The sequence below is a fragment of the Vanessa tameamea genome, chromosome 26 (genome assembly GCF_037043105.1).
Source record: "Vanessa tameamea isolate UH-Manoa-2023 chromosome 26, ilVanTame1 primary haplotype, whole genome shotgun sequence".
NCBI classification, from domain to species: Eukaryota; Metazoa; Arthropoda; class Insecta; order Lepidoptera; family Nymphalidae; genus Vanessa; species Vanessa tameamea.
Window position 1 is genome coordinate 1,615,956 of NC_087334.1, and position 26,021 is coordinate 1,641,976.

At 34.2% G+C, this 26,021-nt stretch overlaps 2 protein-coding genes across 2 annotated transcripts in view; one reads left to right on the forward strand and one right to left on the reverse strand.

Moving 5' to 3' along the window:
• The window catches only part of LOC113398409 (NACHT and WD repeat domain-containing protein 2), a 37,396-nt gene extending 26,318 nt beyond the window's left edge, over window positions 1-11,078 (forward strand). Inside the window, exons 16-32 of the mRNA XM_026637144.2 lie at window positions 727-890; window positions 1,961-2,130; window positions 2,534-2,750; window positions 3,255-3,467; window positions 3,562-3,622; window positions 3,687-3,839; window positions 4,599-4,786; window positions 5,183-5,312; window positions 5,781-5,893; window positions 6,032-6,183; window positions 6,667-6,885; window positions 7,537-7,741; window positions 8,193-8,337; window positions 8,832-8,994; window positions 9,621-9,752; window positions 10,251-10,475; window positions 10,915-11,078. Of these exons, the coding sequence (XP_026492929.2) occupies window positions 727-890; window positions 1,961-2,130; window positions 2,534-2,750; window positions 3,255-3,467; window positions 3,562-3,622; window positions 3,687-3,839; window positions 4,599-4,786; window positions 5,183-5,312; window positions 5,781-5,893; window positions 6,032-6,183; window positions 6,667-6,885; window positions 7,537-7,741; window positions 8,193-8,337; window positions 8,832-8,994; window positions 9,621-9,752; window positions 10,251-10,475; window positions 10,915-11,059 (2,795 nt within the window). The 3' untranslated portion in view covers window positions 11,060-11,078. The remainder of the gene's footprint in view (window positions 1-726; window positions 891-1,960; window positions 2,131-2,533; window positions 2,751-3,254; window positions 3,468-3,561; window positions 3,623-3,686; window positions 3,840-4,598; window positions 4,787-5,182; window positions 5,313-5,780; window positions 5,894-6,031; window positions 6,184-6,666; window positions 6,886-7,536; window positions 7,742-8,192; window positions 8,338-8,831; window positions 8,995-9,620; window positions 9,753-10,250; window positions 10,476-10,914) is intronic.
• Window positions 11,079-13,224: 2,146 nt separating this feature from the next.
• LOC113398392 (fibulin-2-like) overlaps window positions 13,225-26,021 on the reverse strand; it is a 31,054-nt gene continuing 18,257 nt past the window's right edge. Inside the window, exons 4-28 of the mRNA XM_026637119.2 lie at window positions 25,708-25,839; window positions 24,570-24,645; window positions 23,935-24,077; window positions 23,601-23,724; window positions 23,240-23,407; window positions 22,767-22,949; window positions 22,120-22,269; window positions 21,435-21,534; window positions 21,295-21,356; window positions 21,063-21,191; window positions 20,750-20,893; window positions 19,799-19,940; window positions 18,848-19,524; window positions 18,265-18,501; window positions 18,007-18,117; window positions 17,681-17,857; window positions 17,365-17,514; window positions 16,789-16,946; window positions 16,394-16,489; window positions 16,008-16,135; window positions 15,599-15,738; window positions 15,070-15,214; window positions 14,405-14,525; window positions 13,755-13,876; window positions 13,225-13,415 (exon numbers count right to left, since the gene is read on the reverse strand). Coding sequence (XP_026492904.2) covers window positions 13,253-13,415; window positions 13,755-13,876; window positions 14,405-14,525; window positions 15,070-15,214; window positions 15,599-15,738; window positions 16,008-16,135; window positions 16,394-16,489; window positions 16,789-16,946; window positions 17,365-17,514; window positions 17,681-17,857; window positions 18,007-18,117; window positions 18,265-18,501; window positions 18,848-19,524; window positions 19,799-19,940; window positions 20,750-20,893; window positions 21,063-21,191; window positions 21,295-21,356; window positions 21,435-21,534; window positions 22,120-22,269; window positions 22,767-22,949; window positions 23,240-23,407; window positions 23,601-23,724; window positions 23,935-24,077; window positions 24,570-24,645; window positions 25,708-25,839 — 3,978 coding nt within the window. The 3' untranslated portion in view covers window positions 13,225-13,252. The remainder of the gene's footprint in view (window positions 13,416-13,754; window positions 13,877-14,404; window positions 14,526-15,069; window positions 15,215-15,598; window positions 15,739-16,007; window positions 16,136-16,393; window positions 16,490-16,788; window positions 16,947-17,364; window positions 17,515-17,680; window positions 17,858-18,006; window positions 18,118-18,264; window positions 18,502-18,847; window positions 19,525-19,798; window positions 19,941-20,749; window positions 20,894-21,062; window positions 21,192-21,294; window positions 21,357-21,434; window positions 21,535-22,119; window positions 22,270-22,766; window positions 22,950-23,239; window positions 23,408-23,600; window positions 23,725-23,934; window positions 24,078-24,569; window positions 24,646-25,707; window positions 25,840-26,021) is intronic.

A 26,021-nucleotide genomic window follows, 5' to 3' on the forward strand; every position in this document is an offset into this window, starting at 1 on the left:
TAATATTTAATAAATAAAAGTACCTTATTTAACATTCATAGAATCACATAAATGTATAATTAGTTTACTTCAATGGTATCCTCTTAAAGTCTCAATTATTTAAATTTTACTTTATCTATACGATTCTTTCATATTTATAACAAATATATATTAGTTACTCTAAATTTTAAACTGTACTTTTAATATAGATATAAAACTAATACGATTGATTCCTTTTGATACTACGTACATATGGTGCTATGTGATGTCCGCGATGTCTGTTTGACTGCCTCGCTGGTCTAGTGGTTAGATATAAGGCCGCAGATCACGAGGTTCTATTTTCAAACCCCAATAAAAGGTTACTGGGTTTTTCTATCGATAAATTCTTAGTAACAACTCGGAGTTTGAAAGTTGAGTGCGCGTATAATCTCGTGTCTTGGAATGCACGTAAAGTCGTAAGTCTTGCACCTGGACACTATCCGGTCGTGTCGGATATGCAGTTCCATCGGATTATGAGAGTGAGGGAATAGAGAGTGCACCTGTGTGCACATACACATACACACGCACACACTTGAGTACTATAATATGTCCTGCGTAGTGATCTGGTCTCTCTTGAAATTAGCCGCCGTGATCGAACTCGGTTAGGACGATACCAATATGCAATGTCTAACTTTATATTTTCAGGTTGAAGTTTCGTTTGTTTTTTTTAATATTGTTTATTTATTACGCTATTAATATACATTACAGGGATATGGGGCGGTGGTATACCAAAACCGTTCAAGTACACCGAGATCCAACGTCACAGGTTCAATCTCGCAGATAAAGAGGGCGTCGCCGACAGAAAGGTGCCTCTACAGCCTCTTGTCTTTACCTCCGCTGATGGGTCCTCTAAGAGATATAATTTACGCAAGGTCAGTGAACTAGACGCACAAATACCTACTCTAATCTATATTATTATTAAAAAGAGGTAAAATTTGTTTGTTTGTATGGAGGCGATAATCTCCAGAACTAATGATAGAATTCTATTTTTTTTTCACTAGTGAAAAGCTGCTTTATTCCCAATTGCTATAGGGTATAAAATATATTTATATCGTATCATTTTCTTTATATAATAGTCCGAAACCGGAGCTGGACGCTGGTTATGTACAATATAACTTCATTCCAAATGGTGTTTTCCATGGTGTTTCCGTTTATGAAGGTGTGCAAGTAGAAAAATGCCCAAAAAATGTTGTCCATGTAGATTGGATTAGCTGTCCTCTTTTATGAAAAGAAGATCACACACGATCCACGTAAAATTTTAGAATTTCTTATGATGTTGCAGATCGGCTACCTGATGTTAAGTGGTCACCACTACACATAGACAGACAGAGCGCGGTATTTAATTTTACATAATCAACACGCTACCAATTTTGGAAACTAAGGTATTACGTAACTCGTACCTGTAGTTATACTGACTCACGCACCTTTAAACCGGAGCACAACAATACTAAGTCTTGTTGCTTGGCGATAGAATATGTAATGAGTGGGTGGTACCTATTTAGACAATCAAGTAAATCTAAGATCCTAAGATTTGTATAATATTTACATCATTATATTACATTGATTCCTTTGATTTGATTTTTGATTGATTCCTCGTACAATTTGAGAGAAAACCAGTCATCATTACGATTCGATCATCTGTATACAGTCAGTAATTAACAGCTTGGAAAAGTACGTGACTGGTTTTAATCTAAGTCATTGGTCGAAGCCGATGACGTCAATGAGGATTCAGATTAAAGACAAATTAGTTAATTTGACTTTGTTCCGTGCTTCAGAAACTGAACGTTATATTGTTATGATGTCACACTCAAGGACACATTAATGCAAATATTATTTCGAAAATTTATTTTATGTTGTATAATATTAGTATATGTTGATAACATACAAGCAGTAAATTATGTACTTATTTTGTACTGTTGTTAAGAAAAAAAATGTTTTCCAGTTTGGTGAACTCCCATTTCACCTCGTCCGTTCTAAGCGTTTTACTGATCTCTACGCTGAAGTTCTTTTCAACTACGAGTGGCTGCACGCGAAACTGAACTGCTGTCCGCTTCAAGCCGTTCTCGCTGACTTCGAAGATGCCAAGCTCCACGTTAACAAAGATGCTGTGAGGTACATACATATCATTAAGAACGTCACTAACAAAATTGCGAAATTGATTTTTCTTTAATAAACTGACACCGATTGTAGGTAAAAGTCAAAGTCAAAAAATCTTTATCCAATATTGAAGCGTTATACTTGCCTATTGTTTGTCAAACATCTAACACTGGTTCGGAAATAAACACCTCGGACCTGAGAAGAACCGGTCAACGAAACTTACCGGGACCTTTTTTAAATGTTATATTTTTAAAAAGTCGTTACTTTTATAATGTCCTTTAATACATGATTCGTAAATGTAGGGATTAAATCTTAGAATTCATTTACAGTCCTCTTTTGGAATTTAATTCAAAGGCGCCAGATTAAAAAAGTAATTTAACAAATATGCTCGCCAACGAAAACATTCGGTGCCCGGCAGGGAGCTAACGTTGGTGGCGGACGCGCTGCGACTGGGCGGTGCCATACTGGGCCAGTTCCCGGACATGCTGGCGCCGCAGTTGGTGGGGCGCCTGCTGCCCGAGGCGCAGCACGCGGCCGTGGCGGCGCTGCTGGAGCAGTGTCGCCGCGCCGGCCGCTCGCACTGCGCGCTGCTTCCCGCGCACCACTGTCTGCACACGCCGGGCGGCCCGCTGAAGGTACACGAGTTGGACTATACGTTAATAGCTTTATCTCACATATTAATTTAACAATGTCCGATATAGAGATATCACCGTTTCATTAGAAATATTATAAATATTGGACAACATCACATACATTACTCTGATCCCAATGTAAGTAGCTAAAGTACTTGTGTTATGGCAAATCAGAAGTAACGACGGTACCACATACACTCACACCCAAGACAATATAGAAAATTAATGAACTTTTTCTACATCGACTCGGCCGGGAATCGAACCCGGGACCTCGGAGTGGCATACCCATGAAAACCGGTGTACACCTAACTCAACTACGGACGTCATCAAATTATATTTTAAATGTAACACGTCGATTAAAATTTTGCTGTTTTTATTTCCTTCTGCTCGTCTTTATAGCTGATTTTAACTAACTTAAATTATTCTAGAAATGTCATATTTAATATTTTTGGAAGCTATCGAGCCAGATATCCAGATCTCCCTTAACCAAACCATATGTCATTTCAGTACTCGCTCGAAGGTCATCAATTCGCTGTATTCGGCTTCCGTCTCAGCTCAGACAAACGTTACGTTGTGTCCATTTCGAGTCGGGTCATATCCTGGGATCTGTCTACTTCAGACCTGGCTAGAGACCTTTGTCCGCAATTAGAGGGTATTATGCAAAACCTGGAACTGTCACCAGATAACAAATGGGCTGCTGCGTCTACCAATAATTCTGTTGTAAGTGACAACTTTTGTTGTCGATATCTGTGTTTTAATAGCTATGTATGTCGTTAAAAAATCCTTATATATAATATTTATATGTTTTTTCCAGTCCATTCTTCTAAATATGCTGACCAGTGAATACATCACCCTTGAAAATCCATTGGAAGAAGGTGAGCTACAATAATAATTTGTAGTACTAGCTTCTTCAGCTTAATAACTTTCTTTAAATTTTAGGTGAGACAGTGCGTGGTGTTTATGTTTTGAACCACCACATGTTCATATACGGCCCTAATTCTTGGGTGCAGTACAGCATGAGGGGAGAGCTGGAAGATACCAAGGCTGCTCCCGATTCAGCACCGTATGATGATGAACATTGGGAAATTCTCTGTAAGCTTAAATTGGAAGTTATTTTAACTATATAGATATTTAAAATTATAAAATGAAATGCTTGATTCTGCAGGCTATCCTTAACTTCCCGGTGTTTTGGATATAAAGCCTGTAGGGTTCGATATTGAGATTTATTAGGTAGACTAGGTTACGAGGCGTGAATTTTCTGACTTCCCGATCGAAAATCGGGTAACTGAGTGCGAGATATTGAATTAGGGTTAAAATGGTAGCAGATATTGAAAAACATAACGGAGAAAATGAGACATTTTTTTACGATAATGTGATATTTTAAAGTAACGCTGAACGCAGTGAACGCTCGGAATTTGACTTATTAATTTTAATGTGAATAAATGTTATAGTTTTAATTAACAGGACAATGTTAAAAAAAATAGTATTTGTGACAATAAAAAGAATAATTATTAGTGCAAATAAACAATATTATATATATTTTTTAAAAAGGTAAATATCCGTTATACATTTTTTTTTATTCTTGAACACTGTAAATAGTCAAAACTGTATCCTTGGACCTCAAAACGTAAAGATTCGATGAGAGCTCGATTTTCGAAAATCGAACACACACAATAAATTCCCAATTATTATAATTGATCAAAAAGCGGGATGTTAAATAATACTGACAAAAGTAACAATAAAATATTTCGTTCTAAAACGTTTTAAATATTTAGTTCTTGAAATCATAAAAAGTCAACCGTAACAATTGTTTACTGAACTACCACAGTCTAATGACAATGCTATCTTCAGCGATAGAATTCCGCGACTTGGAAAACTTAGTCCTTGCGAAGTGGAGCGGAGACCTGGATGACGACCGGCTCCTGGTGCATTTTTGCAAGTCTGGGACTTGGATGCAACCTTTAAAGTGTCGTGGCGCTTTCACGTTAAATAAATACTGGACTAAGATTTACACGAGTGACCCCGAAAGAGGATATCAGGTAAAACTTATCGTTTAAAAATCAAGATGATAATTGGTGAAATGATAATTTAAAAACTGTAGTTTTATTTATATTATTAAGTTTATGTACTTTTTATTATTATGGTAGATTTACAAGATTTAATAAATGCTATATAACCACAAAATATATATATATATATATATTTCGTGGATGGACCTTCAATCAGAAGTAAAACTGGTTGGAAGATACTGTCTTGTCACCAGTAATTTTATCGCAAACAATTTCCTTATAACCTACATTTTCTTATAGAACAGTTACTAGCATATTGATAGTATCGACAAAGGCTTATTTATATTTCAAAAGCGATATATAAAGCTAACATGGAATCAGTGGGTTGCCTTACTTTTCTTTCCATTACATTTAAAAAAAATACAGATTTCGATATATGAATTAAACGAAGAACAACAAACATGGAACAAAATTGAAGAACTGCATCATCAATACACGGACACGGCAGAAGCAATGCTGCAGTTGAAGAGAGGTAAAAAGGATCGGATGTTACTTGGTAAGAATTAAATTAATTAATTCATTCTCGAAGATTCATTATATCAGACAAAGGTAATTGGAATAACGTATCGGGCATTTTAAAGTAAATAGAACACGTGACCATGTAAATTAAATAAATTTACATGACGTCAGATCAGATATATGCTTTTTTTTTGTTATTAAATCGCCGAACACTTCATCTTCCAACTCTTGACTAGTCTCGCGAGACTTGAAATTACGATTATTTCGTTACACTGTACAATTAAAATAATAAGTAAACAGTTGATATTTATTTTCATTTTATCATCGTGATAGGACACAAACATAGTTTTAACCAAATCAAATTGAATTTCGGTGTACGTGCTTTTAGAGCAAAATCGAAAACTTAATTAAAAGACGAGATACATATATAAGCAGTGCCTTTGAAATACTTAATATTAGAAATGGAAATTTAAAATGTTTGATACTAAATTATATTTAATTATAGCGACAACAACGTATAGTTTCGTAGTTTGGGATTTAAACAATGTCATACCAAGAGGTAATCATGTAGATGATAAGAACAAAGAGGAAGGCGACGATAAAAAAGGAGAAGAAGTAGTAAGTACTGATATATTTGAAGATTTAAATGCAATATGAGTTTCTAATAAAAAAACTATATTTATAAAATACAATAATGATGACGCAAACCATGATTAAAACAATGTTAGAAGCTACGTCGATAATTTTACGTTTCAGGAAGAGAAACAAGATGTACAAGAAAAAGATTTACGATTAGAGGGTATAGTCCTAAAACTCCCTCATACTATCAGGAATATTTCCACGAAAATGACACTTTCTAACTCGTTTATGATCAGTAATAATAACACTTATGCTGTGGCTGGAGTAAGGTATGTATATACTTCATCCTCTATTTACGTGGTTTTAGTTTATATAAACTAAACATAATTAAAAAACAAGTGAATTGAAATATCTCTAAGAATGCTTAGACGATAATAACATAAATTATGAGTATCTCTGTCTTCTACACCTCAAAGCTGTATCTGCAGAAATTCAATTTGTTGGACAATTTTTTTTTATTGAATTTAGAAAATCAATGGATCAAATAGGTCACCTAATGTCTTGTACGTGATCACTCTTGCCAATAAACATGAGCAATTAAAGAAATCTAAAACACTTTTTACGCCAGTAATTCTCACTTATACCGGCGATCTTACCAAATCTATAAAATAATATAACAAAGTCAAATATATATATATATAGACATACACTACACGGTGAATATTTCCAACTAATTCAATTATTTAACTATTCACGAATGTTTAGAAAAAACCTTTTTTATTTACTCAATTGAATTATGTGATAATGTTTAGGAAGAACCTGTATGTCTGGAGTCTAGAAACGACAAAGCTGATTAAAGTGCTAGATGCTCACTTTGGTAGAATTGTTCAGTTGGAGCCCCTAACTGTAGGTGCTTGGAACAACGTGATCACCTCTTCCATAGACAGAACAGTGAAGATATGGAACATTGACAATATATTTGAACAAGTCCATAAGATCGATAGACAGGAACTGCCCATTGAATCAATCAGGTTAATTTTCTTGTAATTTGATGTAACATAAACATAACATAATCAGCCTGTAAATTTCCCACTGCTGGGCTAAGGCCTCCTCTCCCGTTGAGGAGAAGGTATGGAGCATATTCCACCACGCTGCTCCAATGCGGGTCTGTTGATGTATAAGTCATTTATATCTTTATCTGACCTTAGGACCTAAAATGTAATGCAAGGCACTTTGCAGTTACACTGGGTTACTTACAAGAAGAAGTATATAAATATCATAAATATCAAACTGAAGATGATATTTGATTTTGGCACTTGCCTAAAGGTTTCTGGTATATTACTATCAACGTATAAGGGTGTCGAATAATTGCTTCAAGCCGATACATAGCTACGTAGAACGATCATGAGCTAATCTTTAATGTAACGTACCTACTCGTATATCAAGGTCTTAAGCGACAAGTCGCATTAATTTAAGTCGAGCACCCTTTACCGAATTTACTCAAAAAATTAATTGTAATTGAGAAGATTATTTTGTTTGATTATAAATCTAAAATAAAAGAACTAACAGAGAAATCAAGAATGAGAAATAAACTGACACAATGACATATTTTAGCTATGCTTCATAAGCGTTTTATTGGTAAAGTTATAATAAGTTGATAATCGGCAACCATCGCCTTCTAGCCTGGCCTGCGATGTGCCGCTAGCGGTGACGGTGACGCGCAGCTGCTGGGGGCTGTGGGACACGAGTGCAGGCCGCCTGCTGGCACAGCTCGCCGACGCACCGCTCGGCGCCATCGTCACGCACGCGCACATCACGCCCGCCGGCACGCACGTCGTCACCGCGGAGTCGGGCTGCGTCATCGTATGGGACACACAGGACCGACAGGTTAGCTAACAAATCTTTATATAATAATAGTTAATACCTTCGAACACAATAATATTAATAGAAATGTATCGACAATTTACAATTACTCTCATCACTCACATTATTCATTCACCTTCATTAGCGTTCATTAACGTTCACAAATTTTTCGGGACAAAAATTAAATGCTGTGCACTCTTACCAAACTATATTCCGAAACCAAGATGAAAACGTGCACGCGCCCGCGGACTAAAGATTTTTATCTGATCACATTATAACATAATACGAGGGATATTTTCCTACCAACACTTTATGATCAAATCCATGAGCTGAATCATGGCTCAGGTGTCAGCTTATTATGAGCCATGAGTCATTTTAAAGATGTACAAAAGAACTATAACGATCGTGTATTCATCTCTCTAAAATTATTAAGTTACTTTAGAATTAAAATGAATTAACATTATTTGATTTCAAGGTTGTATTTAAAGAAGAACAAAAAGGCATTAAGCAGCTCTTACTTTTAGAAGACGGTTCAAAATTAATAACAATTGATATGTTACTGGCGACGGATAATGTTGACAACTTGGCCGTTGCTCACATCGTTGCTAGGACCATACCTGGTAAGTAATACCAAAAACTTGATACTTAAAGATCTGAACTGTATACTTCCATAAGCAAAGATGTAGCAGAAGGTTTATTTATAACTAGCAAGGAAAGAGCAAATGCATCAGATGTCTTCCTGACCGTTTTTGACACCACCATTTTCTCTAGTAGACTAGAGTCCCTTGGGAATTAGCACATTTGCGCGAGGCTTATTGTAATATACAAGAGTATGCCCAAATACTATATGCTATTCTCTCACTCTAATAATCAGATGGATCGGAAAACCAACAACTTCGAGAAGATTGGAAATAGTTCAGGCATATACACGAATTTAGAGTCAGAATCATTATTTAATATTAAACATGCAGCGTACTTAATGAATGTCATAAAATCTATCTATCTATAATGTATCTTCGATTCGAAAATAGAATCCGCGTCAGCAACTAGGTGATTTTTTCTTTTTAATTCATGATATTTATATTTTAATATTATTAGATCATTTTTATTTCAGACGGAGAAAAAATTTATACAGTAGATTATGAAATTCGTGGAACAGGGTATAGAGCGGCGGTAGTTTCCGCTGATGAACATCATATTGTGGCTCCGGGAATGGACAAGTCTTCCAGGGAATGTTTGCATGTTTTCCACGCGAGGACTGGTGCAAGGTTACATAGGTGAGTTGGATCGTGAGGACTATATTTTAGTATTTAAATCGAGATCAAATATTAAAAAACAATTATCATATATGGTTGTCAAGGTTAGTGGCGCATTGACGTTCCAGGGTTAATATTTTAATAGTGCCAATGGGTGATGACCATATTGATAGTCCTGACTATAGAAATAACAAAAAACCATTAATATGCCATACTGTTCTGTAAAAGAGTACTCAAAAGATGAGAAAAGGGTGGGGTTCGTTATCGTATCGTTCGAATGAATTATATTTATATATTCCTAACAATAATATTAGTTTGGTAAAAAAGTGAACCTTATAATGTGTTGTATTCATTTAATATAATAGAATAATATTTTATGAGCTAACCTATCCTACACCGTTGGTCGCCTGGAAGAGATCGCTATGTAGCGATAAGGCCGCCAAAATTGTACGCGTCTTTTATTAAGGCTGGATCTATGTTGTATTTATTTATTTTCTCTGTGTGGTCTACAATAAAGTATAAAGTAAAGTAAAGTAATATTTTAACATTGTCAAATACAAATGATTCCCAATTGTATGAAAATATGATCAAATATTAATTTAATGCAGTTTATTTTATGACTAAGATCGATGCCAATAAAATTCCAGAATTCCCGTTAAAAATAGTGGGATAAAAGATATGCAGTCCATAGCGGCGTTACCTCACAAGCCCCACTGGGTCGCGGTGATTGGAAACGACAAGGCCGGTATATTGGATATCAAAACTAAGAGACATGTAAGGTGAGTGTAAAAAAGCTCTCCTTTCCTGTAACGGTAAAGAAATAATATCAATACGCATCTTTACTGCGGGGGAATATAGTATAACATGGGTACTTTTTTCCAAAATGCAGGTTTCTACGTCTGCTGTTGAGCACGGGTTAAATTTCAAATGAAATAATTATTAATTTTGTGGTTTCAACATGTCCTTTCAAGTGAATGTTGAATAGATGTAACTAAAGAGAACGAATATTTGTAATCGTTTGTCCGATATTTCGTATTTTTGGCATTACTAAGCTTCATTTAATTATGAAGGAGCTTGATTTTAGTTTTGAGGTCATTTGGTCTCGTTTTTTATTTTAAGAATACCATCCATAACATTGTATTACGTAAAATATTCTCTGATGAAGTGCATATTTTATTCATTCGTCTCATTCATGTGTTAGTTTATGGTAGATTTGAATTTGAAAAAGGTTAAGATAAAAAGTTGAGCCGTATGTTATGTTAAACCGTAATCATCAGATTTGTTCCACGTTGGAACGGCGCTTGCACTCGCGACGGAAAGACAGGGCTGTGCGCGCCGTCGCGTGGTGGACTCGACCTCATCGAGCTGAAGCGCGGTACTTCTGTGCAGCAACTCATCTCTAGAGCCGCTGAGGGTGTCTTCTCCATCATCACTATGTTTAGCTCGACCGACCAGTACGTCTTCTATTATCATAGCGGAAGGAAGACTCTGAGAGTATTCAGGTAAGGAGTTATGTCACATTAATGATTGGCTTACAAAGAATAAAAAGCTAAGTTCATTGTTTTATAATCGAACTTTTAGTGAATGTCAGATAAATTAAACAGATACAGATAATACATTATAATCTTGATTGTAAATTAATTTTTAAATTTTGTCAGCTGATTTAGTTAATGGAAGGTGAAAACTAAAAATATCAAATTTGATTGTCGGTAGAATATGATCAGTGGGTACTTCCCCAGATATTTGCACAAAATCCTTCCACCAAGAAATTAATAAAACCATTAAACTAAAGACTACATTTGGAATATCCATTAAACTTATTTTTAAAATTTAGCTCTTTCAAATTCGAAACCCTTCTAAAAATATCATTACCGAAGATAAGAATATCAGGAACGATAATTACATTGATCAATAAAAACAAGAAGCTGTTAATTATTCCAGAACTGTAGATGGTAAAGCCATAGCTGAATACAGAGCTCCAGCAGAGGTTACGGGAGTTGCGAGCGCGCACGGGGGCAAAGCGCTGGCTATCGCATCTCAGGACGGCTGCCTCACTGTACTTAATATTGTCGACCCTTACGAATAAAATATGGAAATCTAGAATTTTCAAAATGTTTTAGCAAATATAAAATCGTTATATAGTATTGTAGGGGATTAATATTCTATCATTTAGTGTTAAACATAATTCATTTTATAGTAATATATTTATTTATAAGGAATATCGCGAAGGAAAGAAACTGATTAGTGGAAGACAATTGTTAAGGAAAGACTGGATATTAGTTTACTTACTTCATGTAAAATGTCAAGAAAAGTTATATTAATGTTACAAGAATACGCAAAGTAATCGTTGATCGGGATAAATGTTTAATAAAATTATGATAAACTTCTGATTTTGGTAAATACAATCATCAATTTTGTTTCAGAATATGATAAGACTATATTACTAGTTTTTTTATATATCAACATTAGATCATATAGTAGAATTGTTATCAAAGCGTTAATAAAAATCAAATACAAGGACGGAGGTACTTATTTTAGACAAATTATGACAGTTTTATAGATGACAACGTCAGCCGCTTCGTTTATGTCCGGTTAATATATACAATAAACAATTCGTTTTGCTTACGAATAGTCTAATTTTATTACGAGGGGTAATTCAGAAGCTACCATTAGCTTGCTTCCTCTGGATTAGAATGATGCGGATAACAATAACGAAAAGTAGGGTTTCATATATCACATGAAAATGTCAGGCAAATATTAGTATATCAACAAAAAATTGTACAGATCTACTTGTTTACGAAGGCGCGCCAGTCCGTTTTCAATTATTTTATTCAGTTTATTATTAATTTATAATAATTGTTAAGTTTATTTTGTTAAAAATTAAAAATAAATTTAATATCCTGCATTCTGTACCACTAGACCGATAAATAAACCGATACTGATGTAACAACGCAATGAGACCGCAGACCTCAGAATTTGGTACTAATTTTAACTTTATACGAAGAAACTTTATACCTGAGAGAAGGGGTCTTGACGGACAGACAGATAGACAGACGGGCAACGAAGTGATGATGTAGGGGTTCCTTTTTTCTTTATAGGTACGGAATCAATAAATAAATCGTGAATATCGACATTTTGTTAGATTATAGTAACCAAAGCTATACTGTAAAGTATTTTTAATAGTGAAAAATATTGATCCGTTATAAATATGGATTAAGATATGGAAACGTGGGCTGTGTTTTGAAGAGAATTATTATAAATTAAATTGTTTTTTGCGAATCCACTTGTGATCTTCAGTACCTCATTATTGAAATAACCTTTAAAATAGATTATTGTAAACCTATTAGTACAAATTTTCAGATCAATAAACATAAATAATAAATACTATTAATAATAAAATATATAGTTATATTAAAAATGGACTGTGATATGAGCATTGTTTTGTTTTGAAGTGGGAACGTTTAAGGTTGAATAAAACTTAATATTATACATGAATAAACTTTAGAAATATATAATCTAGTGCTTTAAAATAAATACTTATTAAATTTAACGTGAAGTTTTATTTATACAGCTCAAAAAAGTCCTTTTAAATATACCGTTTGTACAAGTATTTATTCCATAATTTTGGAAGGAATTTATTCCAAAATTATCGAAAAATCTTCTAAAAATAGAAGAATAAATATTATTCTAACTATAGGTCCATCAATTTTTTGCCAATGATTTCATGGCATGTAAGATTATATATCTCAATTCTGAAGACTTACACTCGGTTTTATGAAAAAATCATTGTTTGTAAATTAATATCCTTACTGATAAAGTATTATCAGTATCATATTAAAGATCTAACGAGAAAGTGAATGATATTAAAGCGTCTTACGTACAGGATTTAAATACATGATGTAGATAAGGTTACGCTGTTAAGGAAATTAAACCTCTTTGGTTTACAGTAAATATCTTAAAACCGAAACCTTTCACTCCGACTTTTGGTGTCTCACAGGGTTCACAATTGGGCCCTTTGTTATTTGTGATGTTTGAAGTTAGTCTAACTTCTCTATAATGTTTTAATTAACTATTATGTATTAAAAAATATATCTATATTTTTGGAATTCTTTCTATACATACCTAATGATTATATTATTGACTGATACATTCAGTTCAGTAATTTCTGATTTTAATGCATTTGTCAAACTGAATTATTTGAAATGATTATTTGTATACTACTTTTTAAACAATGAAATTAAAAAAACTACAAACAATTTAAAATTTTATTATAATATATCTAAAACTCATATTCCGATACATAAATATATAACTTGGCAACAGCAATGCCCCCGAACTGCTCTCCGTTGTAAAGCGTCATAGACAATTCCAGTTCTATGCTCTGTGGTCCTTCAAGAGGCCGAACAAGTGACGTCACAGCTTGATTACCGGTCTGAATTAATCTGGAAAAATAAACGATACATTGTCGGTGTTAGAAAAACTTTATACTTCTTACAGTGTTAGAGTATAGGATATAATAAAAGATAAATACTGCCAATTTTAAGACTGTTGTTAATATACACATATTCGTTTCTAATAATTAAGAATTTTGGGATACGAATCAGTACAATAAGTGCCAAAATGATCCAGATTTATCTTACGTAATGATGTATTTCAAACGAGTGGGACCACACGTTAACATTCTAAAGTTGCTTGAAAAATATCTACTACTAAAAATAAAGGTTCACTTAGAAGACTTTTAGCTGTTTTTAATTTTGATATCTTTCATCATTTCTACTCACAGGAAGGCGTTAATATCAGCCTTCTCAGCGACCGAGGGTGGGGCATCTACTTGTACGATGCGTAGCTGGAACACCATGCGAGCGTTCGCCCACGGTGGACCTCGCATTGTGAACAGATCCACCTGGAAATACATTAACATCATCGATTGTAACACTATAATCATCAAGCATCAACGTTCCAGTTATTATTGACATGAGAATCATCGTTATGATCACTTCCTTTTTTACCTTTTTCCTGCGACTTTGTGCAATGATCGCCAAAGTAAAAATATCTAATAAAATATAAGTAAATCATTGAACGATCGTTGGTTGTCTATTGCGTCTTCAGCTGCCATCGACCGATGACATTCAGATTAAAATCAAATACAAAAATGTTATCATGAATAGTTGAATACTAAACTCTTTTCGAGTATGAATACTAATAATAAAACTATCAGAAAACTATGAAAATATCTGCCAAAAGAAATTCTAAAATTAATCATTTACATATAATTATTTTGTTCTTTTCTTGCCGGTTCTTCTCGGTAGAATCTACATTCCGAACCGGTGGTAGCTTTACTTTAAATAGTTTGTTAAATGACGATTCAAAAGTGCTTGTAAAAGCCTACTTGAATAAAGTATATTTTGATTTGATTTGTTTCTATACTTACTTTAGATTCAGGTATGTAGAGATTTGAGACGAACGTGAAAAAGTTGTAGGAGTAAGTACTTGGCTTGTGTGAGCACTCCCAGTCAGTGGGAGGGCAGTAGGTTTGAATAATCGAGCACCGACTGAAATAAATAAATGTTAACGCTGAATGCGATACTTAGATTGCTTTTAACAAGAATTCAACAAATTATCTCTATCAAAAACAATACGGTTTCGTCGGTAGAAAGTTAAAAGTGTGCATTAAGTATAAATATATAATATTTATTTTATTTATTTTTTATTTATTTATTTGATCACCAACAAAGTACACACTGATACATGACAGCACACAGTTCATAAAATAAAAAATAAAAGAAGTGGTACCTCAATTACAGGTGATAACTGCATGAACAGTAAGGCAACATATACATTAAAGCACAAAAAAAAAATCAAATAAAAGACTAATCAAAATTTCAAGTTACAAAACAAAAAAAAAAAACAAAACCATGAATAAAAAATTAATAAACTAATATAGATAATTAAGTATTACTTATTAATGGCATTATGGACCTTCTAAATTTAAATACAGATAGTATTTTGGAACATCATCACTTATTGAATATTGTTATTTTCGGAGTCATGGAGTCGTGACCTTGGTGAGTGTTATAAGTTGCTAACAGTACTCACTGTTTGCTCTCGAGCTGGTATCCTGGTGGGCATGTGATACGATGACAACGGTAGCCACCACGCGTGTTGAGACAAACATCGCTGGCGCCCTCATACTGCGCACCGTGTGCACATGGCGCCGCACCCGTCTCACACTCGTCGATATCTGTGCAAGGATGCAAAACGTTACAGTGCTTTGTGGCACAAGAGATTTATGATGTTTTTCTAAACGAAGAAGGTTACTAGCGGCTGATTCCTGCTGATAATCGACAATAGATGACAATTTCACAGATCGAAATCGAATTTTCAAAAATCTTTAAAGTGGAAATTGAATGAACAACATATTTTCTTCAAAAAGAGCCATAGCCATTTGAATTAGGAACCTAAATAGATTGATAAATTCTTCGCACTTCACCATAATTTCACCTGTGACCATGGGAAGGTGTACATTTTGAGTTAATCAAGATAAATAAAATAAGGGTACCTAATTTTTAATAAAATGTTAGTGGTATCTAGGATTTTTAAAAGGGTCATTTGTATTATATTTTACCAATACAGCTCCTCTTATCTTCAGACAGCCTGTATCCTGGCGGACAGGTGCAGCGGTAGCTGCCGGGCTCGTTGAGACAACGACCGATGCACAAGTTCTTGTGCTTGAACTCCATACATTCGTCAACATCAGAGCAAGTGCTGAGAACACAGAGAAGTTTTTAAGCCATTTGAGTTTAGAACAAAAATCTTTAGACACTTTTTTCCGTTATTGATTTATGTCTTTGGTCAAAGGTTTGGTCAAACCACTTATCATCTGAGTTTGGTCTGTTTGAGTGTGTGCTTTTCTAATATTATTAAAACAAAAAAGAAATGTTTTTTCCAAAAAGGTTACACGAGACTTGATATACCAATCTTCAGCACAACTAAATTAAATAGTGAAATCAAAAATGTTTCGTTGGCTGTCGTACCGGTTGTCCTTGTTGAGACGGTAGCCTCGGTGGCAGCCACAGCGGTACGTGCCCCACACGTTGTTGCAACGCTGCTCGCACAATGTGCCTGGACGAGATTCTACGCACTCATCCACGTCCACGCATATCTGCAATCAAAACAGAAAAATAAAATAAAGTAGTCATCAAATGTTTATTCTATCTGTATCTCAATCCTGCTCTATCTACTTCATGTACAATTTAAGAATTAACTTAATATTATTTCCTTAGTTAGTTATTAGTCGGCTGTCCTATCCTACTGTACCCAAAAGCAAAGGAATACACATACAAGAAGTGACCAACTAAGGACATTATTACATACAGATCATATAACAATTTGTATTTTATTATATTGTTTGTACTCAAACCTTATCATTAACTGGTGCTGACGTGAATCCTTGATGACATTGACACTGATATGAACCCACTGTGTTCACGCAGTCTCCGTGTTGTGAACAGACTGGCTGAAATTAAAATTATAGTTTGAAAATAGGTAACCAAAAGTATTCATGATTATTGTATATATTATTAGTTTTTTTTATTAAATACTAGCGTTACTTGTCTTCGATCATTTAAATTACGTTTATATTTGCACCACGAAGGTATACAAACATATTGTCCAGTTTAAGTTCAATAATTACTTCCGTTTCAACAGTTCGAGATACAGTGGTACATTTACAGTAGTTGAAGATTGTAAAATTCAGAATCTTAAGGCATGATCTTAATATACATAAATACTTTTAGAGATTTATTTTAAGCTTACCACACTGCCACCTAAAGAACACTCATCCACGTCTTCGCACTGATGATCACTAATTAGTTTATGTCCTACCGGACAGCTACATGTATACCCGCCAGGCAAGTTAGTACATATTTGCAAGGGGCCGCATTGAGCTTCTCCTGTGGCACACTCGTCTATATCTACAAACGGAAATGTTTGATGAAATGAAACACACGAAAAAATTTAAACCATTGTAAGGAAATGGTATCCATCTGAACAAAATACAAATTGAAGATAAAATTGTCACGTCCAAATTATACGATGATTGTGATATTATTGTCAGTTTTTTGTATTTATTAGCTCGACCGTAAATCTGTAAATGTAGATGGCGCCCTCAAATTCTTGCAAGCACCTCTGAATTTTCAAGTGTTGATAAATTCCTCTCTTGCTCGGCAACAAAGAAGAATCATCATACCTACATATGTCAGATGAAATTTTGCAACATGTGTATCATACCAAATTTAATTGAGTCTGAATAAGCTGAGATCTGTTCCTGGAGAGTGGAACAGGCCTTTGCCCGGTAGTCCAACATGTACAGGCTGAAACTTTTTGCATTACCTTCGCATGTCTTGTCATCTCCGAGTTTCGTTCCCCAAGGACATTTGTACACTGATCCTCTGTCCTCGATTTGTGTGATTTCGGGGTTAGAGATCTTTCTACCGCCTTTTGTACCAGGGATTATATTATTAGGGTCAACACGAGGATAAGCTGTAAACGTATAAATTGAATTACAAAGAATAATAGAGATAAAATAACTTATCAAGAATATTATGTTTGGTTATTATTAATTAACGAATATGGCTTAAAAACATTAGGGTAACTTATTTTTTTTATAAATTGTGTATTTTTAGGTTCTTATAAACATGATTCTTACCAGGTATATTACTATATCCAGGTGGGAATTTACCCTTGTTCCTGACAGGCACACACCTGTGTCTCTCTGGATCTAATCTCCAGTTAGGCAGGCACTCGCATCGATAGCCACCCTCGTTGTTAATACAAATTTCAACTGAGGCACAATTGGCTTGGCCGTTTGTGCATTCATTAATATCTGAAATCATGTTCGTTAAATAATTAAAACAACCAAAAATATATATAAAATAAATCAAGAATATTATTTTTAATTAAAATGAAATATTAATATATTATTTCAAGTTTAAAATACGATTGAAAAGAAATTAAATATTTTAAAACTTTTACCTTCACATTTTCCGGTTTCAGAATTTAAGTGATATCCAACATCGCAAATGTTTCTTGGTCGGAATGGCCTCGAAGTCATACTACGTTGATCTGGATATCCCCAAAAGTAGCCTTGATAGGAAATAATGTCTTATTCTTTAAATATGTGATATTTAGCTTTATATTGTCAAATTGTTTTAAGGGCTATAGTTATAGTTTATATATAGTAAATCCATACTAGAAGACATTAGAAGAAATTCATACTAAATATTGACTTACTTTTAGTGCTCGATGTTGTCGGAGCTGGTGTAGTTGTACTGGTAGTTGTACTAGTAGTAGTACTTGTAGATGTACTAGTGGTGGTAGATGATGAGCTGGTAATAAGAACGCAGGCTCCTGTTGGCAAATCCCTCCTGAAGCCAAAAGCGCAATCGCACAAGTACCCTCCCATTGTGTTACGACATGTTTCTGTTAAGCCTGAACAGCTGTGGCGATTTGTAGCGCATTCGTCAATATCTAAAATAAAATTTTCCAACGGTTTATTTGAATACAGACATTTTTATTGGCGGAATGTCCTATTTATAGTGCCTAAATATCACACTCTCTACATAAACTCACTAGATAAATAATAGTTGCCACGTGGGAAATGTCTATGCTATGATCCATGAAAATTCAGGATCCTACATGGTTTCTGAAGCAAGGAAGTAACTATTTTTTGAAAGAAAACCCTTAATCTTTTTATGGACCAAACCAAGGATTGAAAACATGTCAGGACCTTATAACAATAGAATAAGATTTTTATCTATACGTAATAAATACTTATATCATTGAACTAAATAAATTTCTCTTTTTCTTAACTCACCAAAACAAGCACCGTACGTATCCATTTCAAAGCCTACTTGACAATCTGTAGGTCTTTCATTCATTTTTGTCCATTCATTTTTCGGTCCATTAATAGTATCTACTAATACTGATCCATCATTTTTTTTATGTCCTACGACTGTCGCTGTTTCTTCACTATAATTTACAAATACAAATTTAGGCGATGTCGGTCTTTCTGGTAGAGGACTATATGTAGTTTCAGTAACTTTAGGATATGATACAGTATAGTATTCTAATTCTGTATGTTCAGTTATAGTTTCAGGGGGTCTGGTAGGTTCCGTTGGCTCATAGCTAGGCTGGGTAGGTCGGTAAGCAGGAGGTTCAATTCTAGGTTCTTGTGGTAATTCATGTCTAATTGGATAATATGATGTCTCAGGAGTAGTTTCTTTGAATTTATTCGGTTCTTGTGATGTAGGTTCAGTTGGTTTGGGATACTTAAATGCTGGTTCTGGATTTTTTTCCTCGTTAATCGTATTTAAATTAATACTATTATCAAAGTCTTCCTCTGCTGGTGTGATTTTAGGCTCTTCAAGTGTATGTTCTGTGGTAGATTTAGGAGTTGGTGTAGTTTTAGTTTCAGTTGTAGTAGGAGTCGGAGTAGTAGTTGTTATAATTTCAGTTTCAGTTGTGTTTTTATCTCCTTCCTCGATTTCTTCTCTGAAAATAGAATCAAAATTAATTGTTTTTCTATGAAACCGGATATATATAGAAAAACAATGCTTAGATTATCCGAATATTACTCGATTTATCAAAGATTAGCAGAATTCTCAAAACTTTTAGTTTCATATTTGTGACACATTGGTTTAAAGTTGTTGCATAAATATTACAATAAAATTGCAAACCAAATTCATATTTAGTCATATACATTAACATCTAATCTGGTGCCTTACGGCCTTAATAGCTAATAACTCACATGGAGAGAACAACTTACTCGGAGTCATAGTATTCATATTCGTATTCGGGCGGTGCTGGCGTGGGTTTCTGACAGCGGAAAGATCCGGGAATGTTGACGCACTGGTACTCAGGGCCCGCACGGGCGCAGTTATGTGTACCCAGAGCGCATTCGTCAATATCTAAGTAATCGTGTAATGTATTTTGAATATATTTACGGCGAAATATCACGGTTATGTAAGTTAAACGATCAATGCTTAGAGAGAAGAAGAGAATAGTCTTCAAAATATAGGCTTAGCACTATTATTAGAATTATAAACGTATATTATAAATTATGTTAGAGTTTTCAAAAATATCTTTTACTTGGTAGAAGGACTGGGTAGGGTATGTGCCCAACAGCAATACATAGTAATGTTGTGTTTCGGTTTGAAGGGTGAGTGAGTCAATCTAATTACAGGCATAGGGGACATAACATTGCGGCGCATTGGTGTTCTAAGGAATAGTTAATATTTCTTACGGCGCCAAAGTCCGCTTATCCGCCTTATAATTTCATTAAAAAAAATTTAGAATTAGTTTGAGTTATATGGTATAAGTGTAAAAGGATTTCAAATTTGTTGTTTTGAAATGTTCGTCTATGGTCCTTCCACTTCCTTAATTGTAATGTACTCTAATGAAAAAGTGATATTCCATCAAGTGGTATTCAAATTACGATTTGACGACCTCCGTGGTCGAGTAGTGTGTACACCGGTTTTCATGGGTACGCCACTCCGAGGTCCCGGGTTCGATTCCCGGCCGAGTCGATGTAGAAAAAGTTCATTAGTTTTCTATGTTGTCTTAGGTCTGGGTGTATGTGGTGCCGTCGTTACTTCTGATTTTCCATAACACAAGTGCTTTAGCTACTTACATTGGGATCAGAGTAATGTATGTGATGTTGTCCAATATTTATTTATATTTATTTATTTATAAATATTTATAAATATTTATAAATTACCTTCACAGTTGCTAGAAGAATGATGTATGATGTATCCCGTCCCACAAGACAACAATCTAATGCACAGGTATGAGCCGACAGTGTTATCACAGCGCTGGGAGTCCGGAATACAGGTATTTTGATCGGTTGCACATTCATTTATATCTAGAATATACAATCTGTTAATATCTAGCTTTACTGCATTTTCGGGTTTAAGAAATTATTTAAAAAAATTGGATAATAATAAGTATTCATATATTAATTTCAGGTCGAATACTGGATATATTAATTAGGCTTCTAGTGACTTATTTATTTCCTATAAAAAAACTCTTACCAACACAGGCTCCGGTCGTGGGATCCAGGTTAAAACCAACCTTACAATTGCATTCATAACTGCCGTTTATATTCAGACAGTTCTGGTATTGATCACACAAGTGCGTCCCTTCTACACATTCATCTATATCTGAAATAAAATTGTCTTTTTGTAAAAATATTATAAGAACGAAAATAACATTACTTCAAAAACACTGATGATTTGAACGCTACGAGATTTTTTTCAGGTTTACCATCACATTGCTTCGATGCTGGATTACGTCGCATGCCATCGGGACATTTGTTTTTGGAATTCCTAAAAATAATATAAAATAAGAATAGATTTTCATTTGATATATATTCAAAAACGCCAGCTATAAATTTTTAAACTTACCTTAAGTCCACCTTTGGCTTGCAATCGTATTCTCCAAGAACATTGACGCATATCTGATCAGGTTTACAGATGTCCTGGCCGTCTTCACACTCATTGATATCTAAAATTAAATGGTTACCATTATGGAAATTATAATTTATTTAATAGTAATCTTTAAATTGCTTTAATCACTAAATGTCTTCAAGGTAGTTTTTAAATACCCTTGCGATATAGCGTTTGTATCTGAAGAATTAATTACAAACGAGTTTATAGGACTTAAAATTAATTTATAATTTGAGAAAATTAAATGTCATGTCATGTAAAGTCAAAATATTTGTATTTTGGTAATTGGGCTTTGTGCCGACCAGTCTGGGTAAGTATCACCCATGCAGCCAAGCAGCAATATTTAGTATTGTTGTGTTCCGGTTTGAAGGGTGAGTGAGCCAGTGTAACTATAGTCACAAGGGATATAACATCTTAATTCCCATGGTTGGTGGCGCATTGGCGATGTAAAAAATGAGTTAAATTTCTCACCACTAACCAACTGACCTATTTGTCCGTTTCACAAACATCTTCATTCGTCATCATAAAAACAAAATCTTCAAAACTTTAATCTTCTCAAAAGTGTAGATCAAAAATTTAGATTTCATCTAAAAGTACTGGTTGCCTTTTTCTAACTGACGGTTTTAAACATAACAAGACGTACCTTCACATTTATTAGTGATGGAATTGGTTTTGAAACCAGGCGGGCAGTGCTTTGAACCTTTGTCTTGGCAGTGAAATGATCCCCTCGTGTTTATGCAGAATTGCGACAGTTTGTTGCAATCGTCTTTACCGATTGCACATTCGTCAATATCTATAAAGGAAAATAATAACGTTTATAACTGAGGTATTGTTTTGATTATTTAAATATAAGACGATGATGCTAGTTGCATCATCGCAATCAAAGTATACCGTAAAATAGTTTAAATTATAAAGGCCTTAAGAAAACCTAAATTTATCAAGGACATTTTGTATTAGTGGTTCATTGATTTGGTATTATAATACTTATTTCACGTAATATGTGCGTTTTATAATAGTAGATACGTGTTCCAACACCCGCAGATCGTATAAATGGCATCTATACTTACGAAGCCTATAAATAATTGGATATGAAAATTATTATTAAAGTGGTTCTTTATTGTACTTTCATTGTAGTGGTAATTAGTTTTTCGTGTACAATTATTAAATTAAAGCTATGATTCTTTGTCTTATATCGTTTTTGAAATCCATAATAGCTCACTCCATTTTCTGAACCAAAGTTTTAGTGCATACTAATTAAAAATACTAAAGAAAATTAATAGTCTTTCCTACCTTCGCATTCTTCATTTAGTCCACCTTTAAATCCAGGTGGGCATCTATCATCGGGGAGAGGTCTGGGCTTATTATTCAACTTCATTGGATCTCCCGAGACTCCATCACATTTATACCCACCGATGGTGTTCTCACAGAGGTAGCTTGGACAAGGCGGCGAGGGCAACTTGCATTCGTTTATATCTGCAGGATAATTCTTAGTCTAAAAAACTTGATTTACTGTTTCAATGTAAGTTATTTGATATATTGAACTAGTCCATCATGACACGCGTGATTCATGACGTGATTCTTTAAAAATATATATTTTTAGGTAAGTATGTCCCACGGCGATAAAGTCAATTGGATATGGAATGGATGAATTTTTAAACCTAATTCGTTTCCAACCAGACAAAGAACTCCTTATTATTATTGTTATATTGAGCGTACTTTGCATTACTTTAATGCGTCTAATTTATCTTAACATTAGGACTTACCGTCGCAGGCATTATTAAAAAGATTTTTCGCAAATCCTGGAGGACACTGGCCTTTTTCATGATTGATTTTTGGGTGCTTATCAGGAATACATTTGTACGAGCCCTGGATGTTAAAACACTGGGTATTTGGTAAGCACACGGGAGGGTTCAGGGTACATTCGTCGATATCTAGAGCATAAGAAATTGAAACGATTAAAACATTCAGAAAATTAAAGTGTAAATTTCAATACAGTTTTATTTGGATAAATAAACAATTATTTTAGATCAAGTTTATTAATTTGTTTAATTTAGTGTTCGTTTAGCTCTAATTTTCTATCTTTAGGAGTATATTTGGATAGATTTTTTTTCTTAGATATCATACCTTCACATGACTTTCCATCAGACATGAGCTGATAACCTCTCCTACAGGAACATTTCACTTCTATACCATTGTCATTGCATTTGTGTTTACATGGGTTATGCGGTTTGCACCTGTTTTTTGTAACCTAAAATATATCAAAACATGAAAATATTTATACTCTGTTCACAGATTTATAGCAAAAAAATCGAATATGAACAGTTTCAAAATCAAACATTATTCTAACAATTTGTAGAACCTTAATTATCCCTAAATAATCAATTGGCAAACAGGCATTCAACCACCACATAAAAGCATATCATGAGGAGTAAATAAATTCAAACAAAGATTTAAAAACCTCTTTACAGTTCCTTCCGTCAGGCATTAGCATGAACCCAGGGTTACATTCGCACTTGTAGGAACCGGGGACAGAAATACAATGATGAGCGCACAATTCATTCGGTGCGTACTCTTCACATATTGACGGTATAAATCTCGAATCTGAAATAGGAAGTAAATTTATAGGCAACAAAGTTAAAAATAATAAAACTCATCATGAGTCTCGCAAAATGACATTAAAGGATTTTGTATTAAAAAATAAGTTTTGGAAATCGATGAAATATTATTATTTTAATAAATTCCTTTTGAAATATATTTACCTTAAAATGTACACGTTGGAATAATAATAACAAACAGTCCTAGGGAACGCTGTCTCCTATAAAACAGCTGCCTTTTCCGATAACAGTACGACTGGTTAATTTTCCAACTACCATTATTGCAACCCTTTCACGTGATCATGGTTTGTACAGTAGGTATTTTTAATTTTGATTTGTATATAAACACTGAAGTTCTTTATAAAGATATTGGCTGAGTACTTGATTTATTTGTTAAATTTAAGTTTTCCTTCACGATTGTATAGTATACTTTAATCATTTATTATGCCAATAAATTAGTCAAACAATATTAAAATGATAAAAAGCGTATCATTGTTACCTTTCTCAACTGGCTTGGACTGTGTGACAGAATTGGGCTTCTTTTCTCTTGGAGTTGTATCATCGTTAACTGCGTCCTAAAATATAATTATATAACTATAGATCGAATTATTATTATTTTAATGTATGGCGCATTGCATATTGTAGCATTATTGCATATTTATCAATCAGGATATAATTTTATCAGCATCATTAACTTAACTGGTTTCTGCAGTATTTGCTATAAAGGATGTAACGTTAATCGTGATACCCCGTAATTGCCATTAATCATTTACAATTCATTTGCAACATTTATTTATATCTAAAGTAATACAATTACTGTCTTCCCCTCTCTCAATTTTTTATTCTGGTGGATCATGCATGTCGAGACTACAAAACAATAATGAGCATTCTATCAGTACAGGTCAATATTATTGATTTTTGGCTTGGATCGTAGATTGAAATCTTTCCAATTAAATTACTGCCAAAGAGTCTTTTACCGATTACAAAGGAAATATGTCCTCATGACCGATTTTAGCCACGGCGGCAATCTCAATGGAGACTAGCCAAGTATGCAGAACATATTATAGAGCAAAATTCTGTGCGCAAACTCCCTCGCCTTCATAATCCGATGGGATGGCAAATCCAACACGACCGGAAAAAGTTTAAAGAAAGACCATGGATACATTATGATATTTTTTATTTCTTGTCAGATTAAAATAATTATCGAATCAATTCCAGAAATTCGAAATCCGCGCCCAGAAAATTAGAACTAGACGAACAAAGTCAAAGCTAGTGACCATCAGATATAAAGCATTTTAAATTTATCGGAGCAATCGATTGGCAGTGAAATAAAAAATAACATTACCTTTTACAGTATCAGTGACTATTAACACTAGTAAATCTGAGTATTCTTTATTCGATATTGCCTCATTGACGTAGTTACTAGCTTTTAAAAAGTGGTTAGGAACGTGTGGGACATTATCCAACATAAGCAGGCTCAAATATCGATTTAAAATTGGTAAACGGTAGTTTTTAATCGGGAAAGCAGCTACGCCGAGTTGCATTGTCGCAGTCGCAGTCTGGGCGAGTAGATGGGTGGAAAACATTCTTGTAATCGATCAAACTTCGGTAGAGGACAGAAGTAAAATAAGTATTACCTTGCAGCATTGTGCGAACGCTTCTCCTGTTAATATTTGCTCAGCGCTATTGCCTTGTATTGTCACGGAACACGAGCTCGCCCCGCGTGTTTTGCCTATAACGACTCCAGACCTGCATTGATCGCAGCATTTCTGTAAAAGAGTTTTATTGGTGAGTTTCTCCGTTTTACACAATTATCATGTGATTTTTACCTGCTATCTTTAAAAATTCAAATGCTCTAGCCACCGGGTAACCTTAGCTCAATAAATGATCATGCTGGGCTAAAGCCTCCTTTCCCTTGGAGCTACAACACATGTGGCAGAATTTGCTTGTC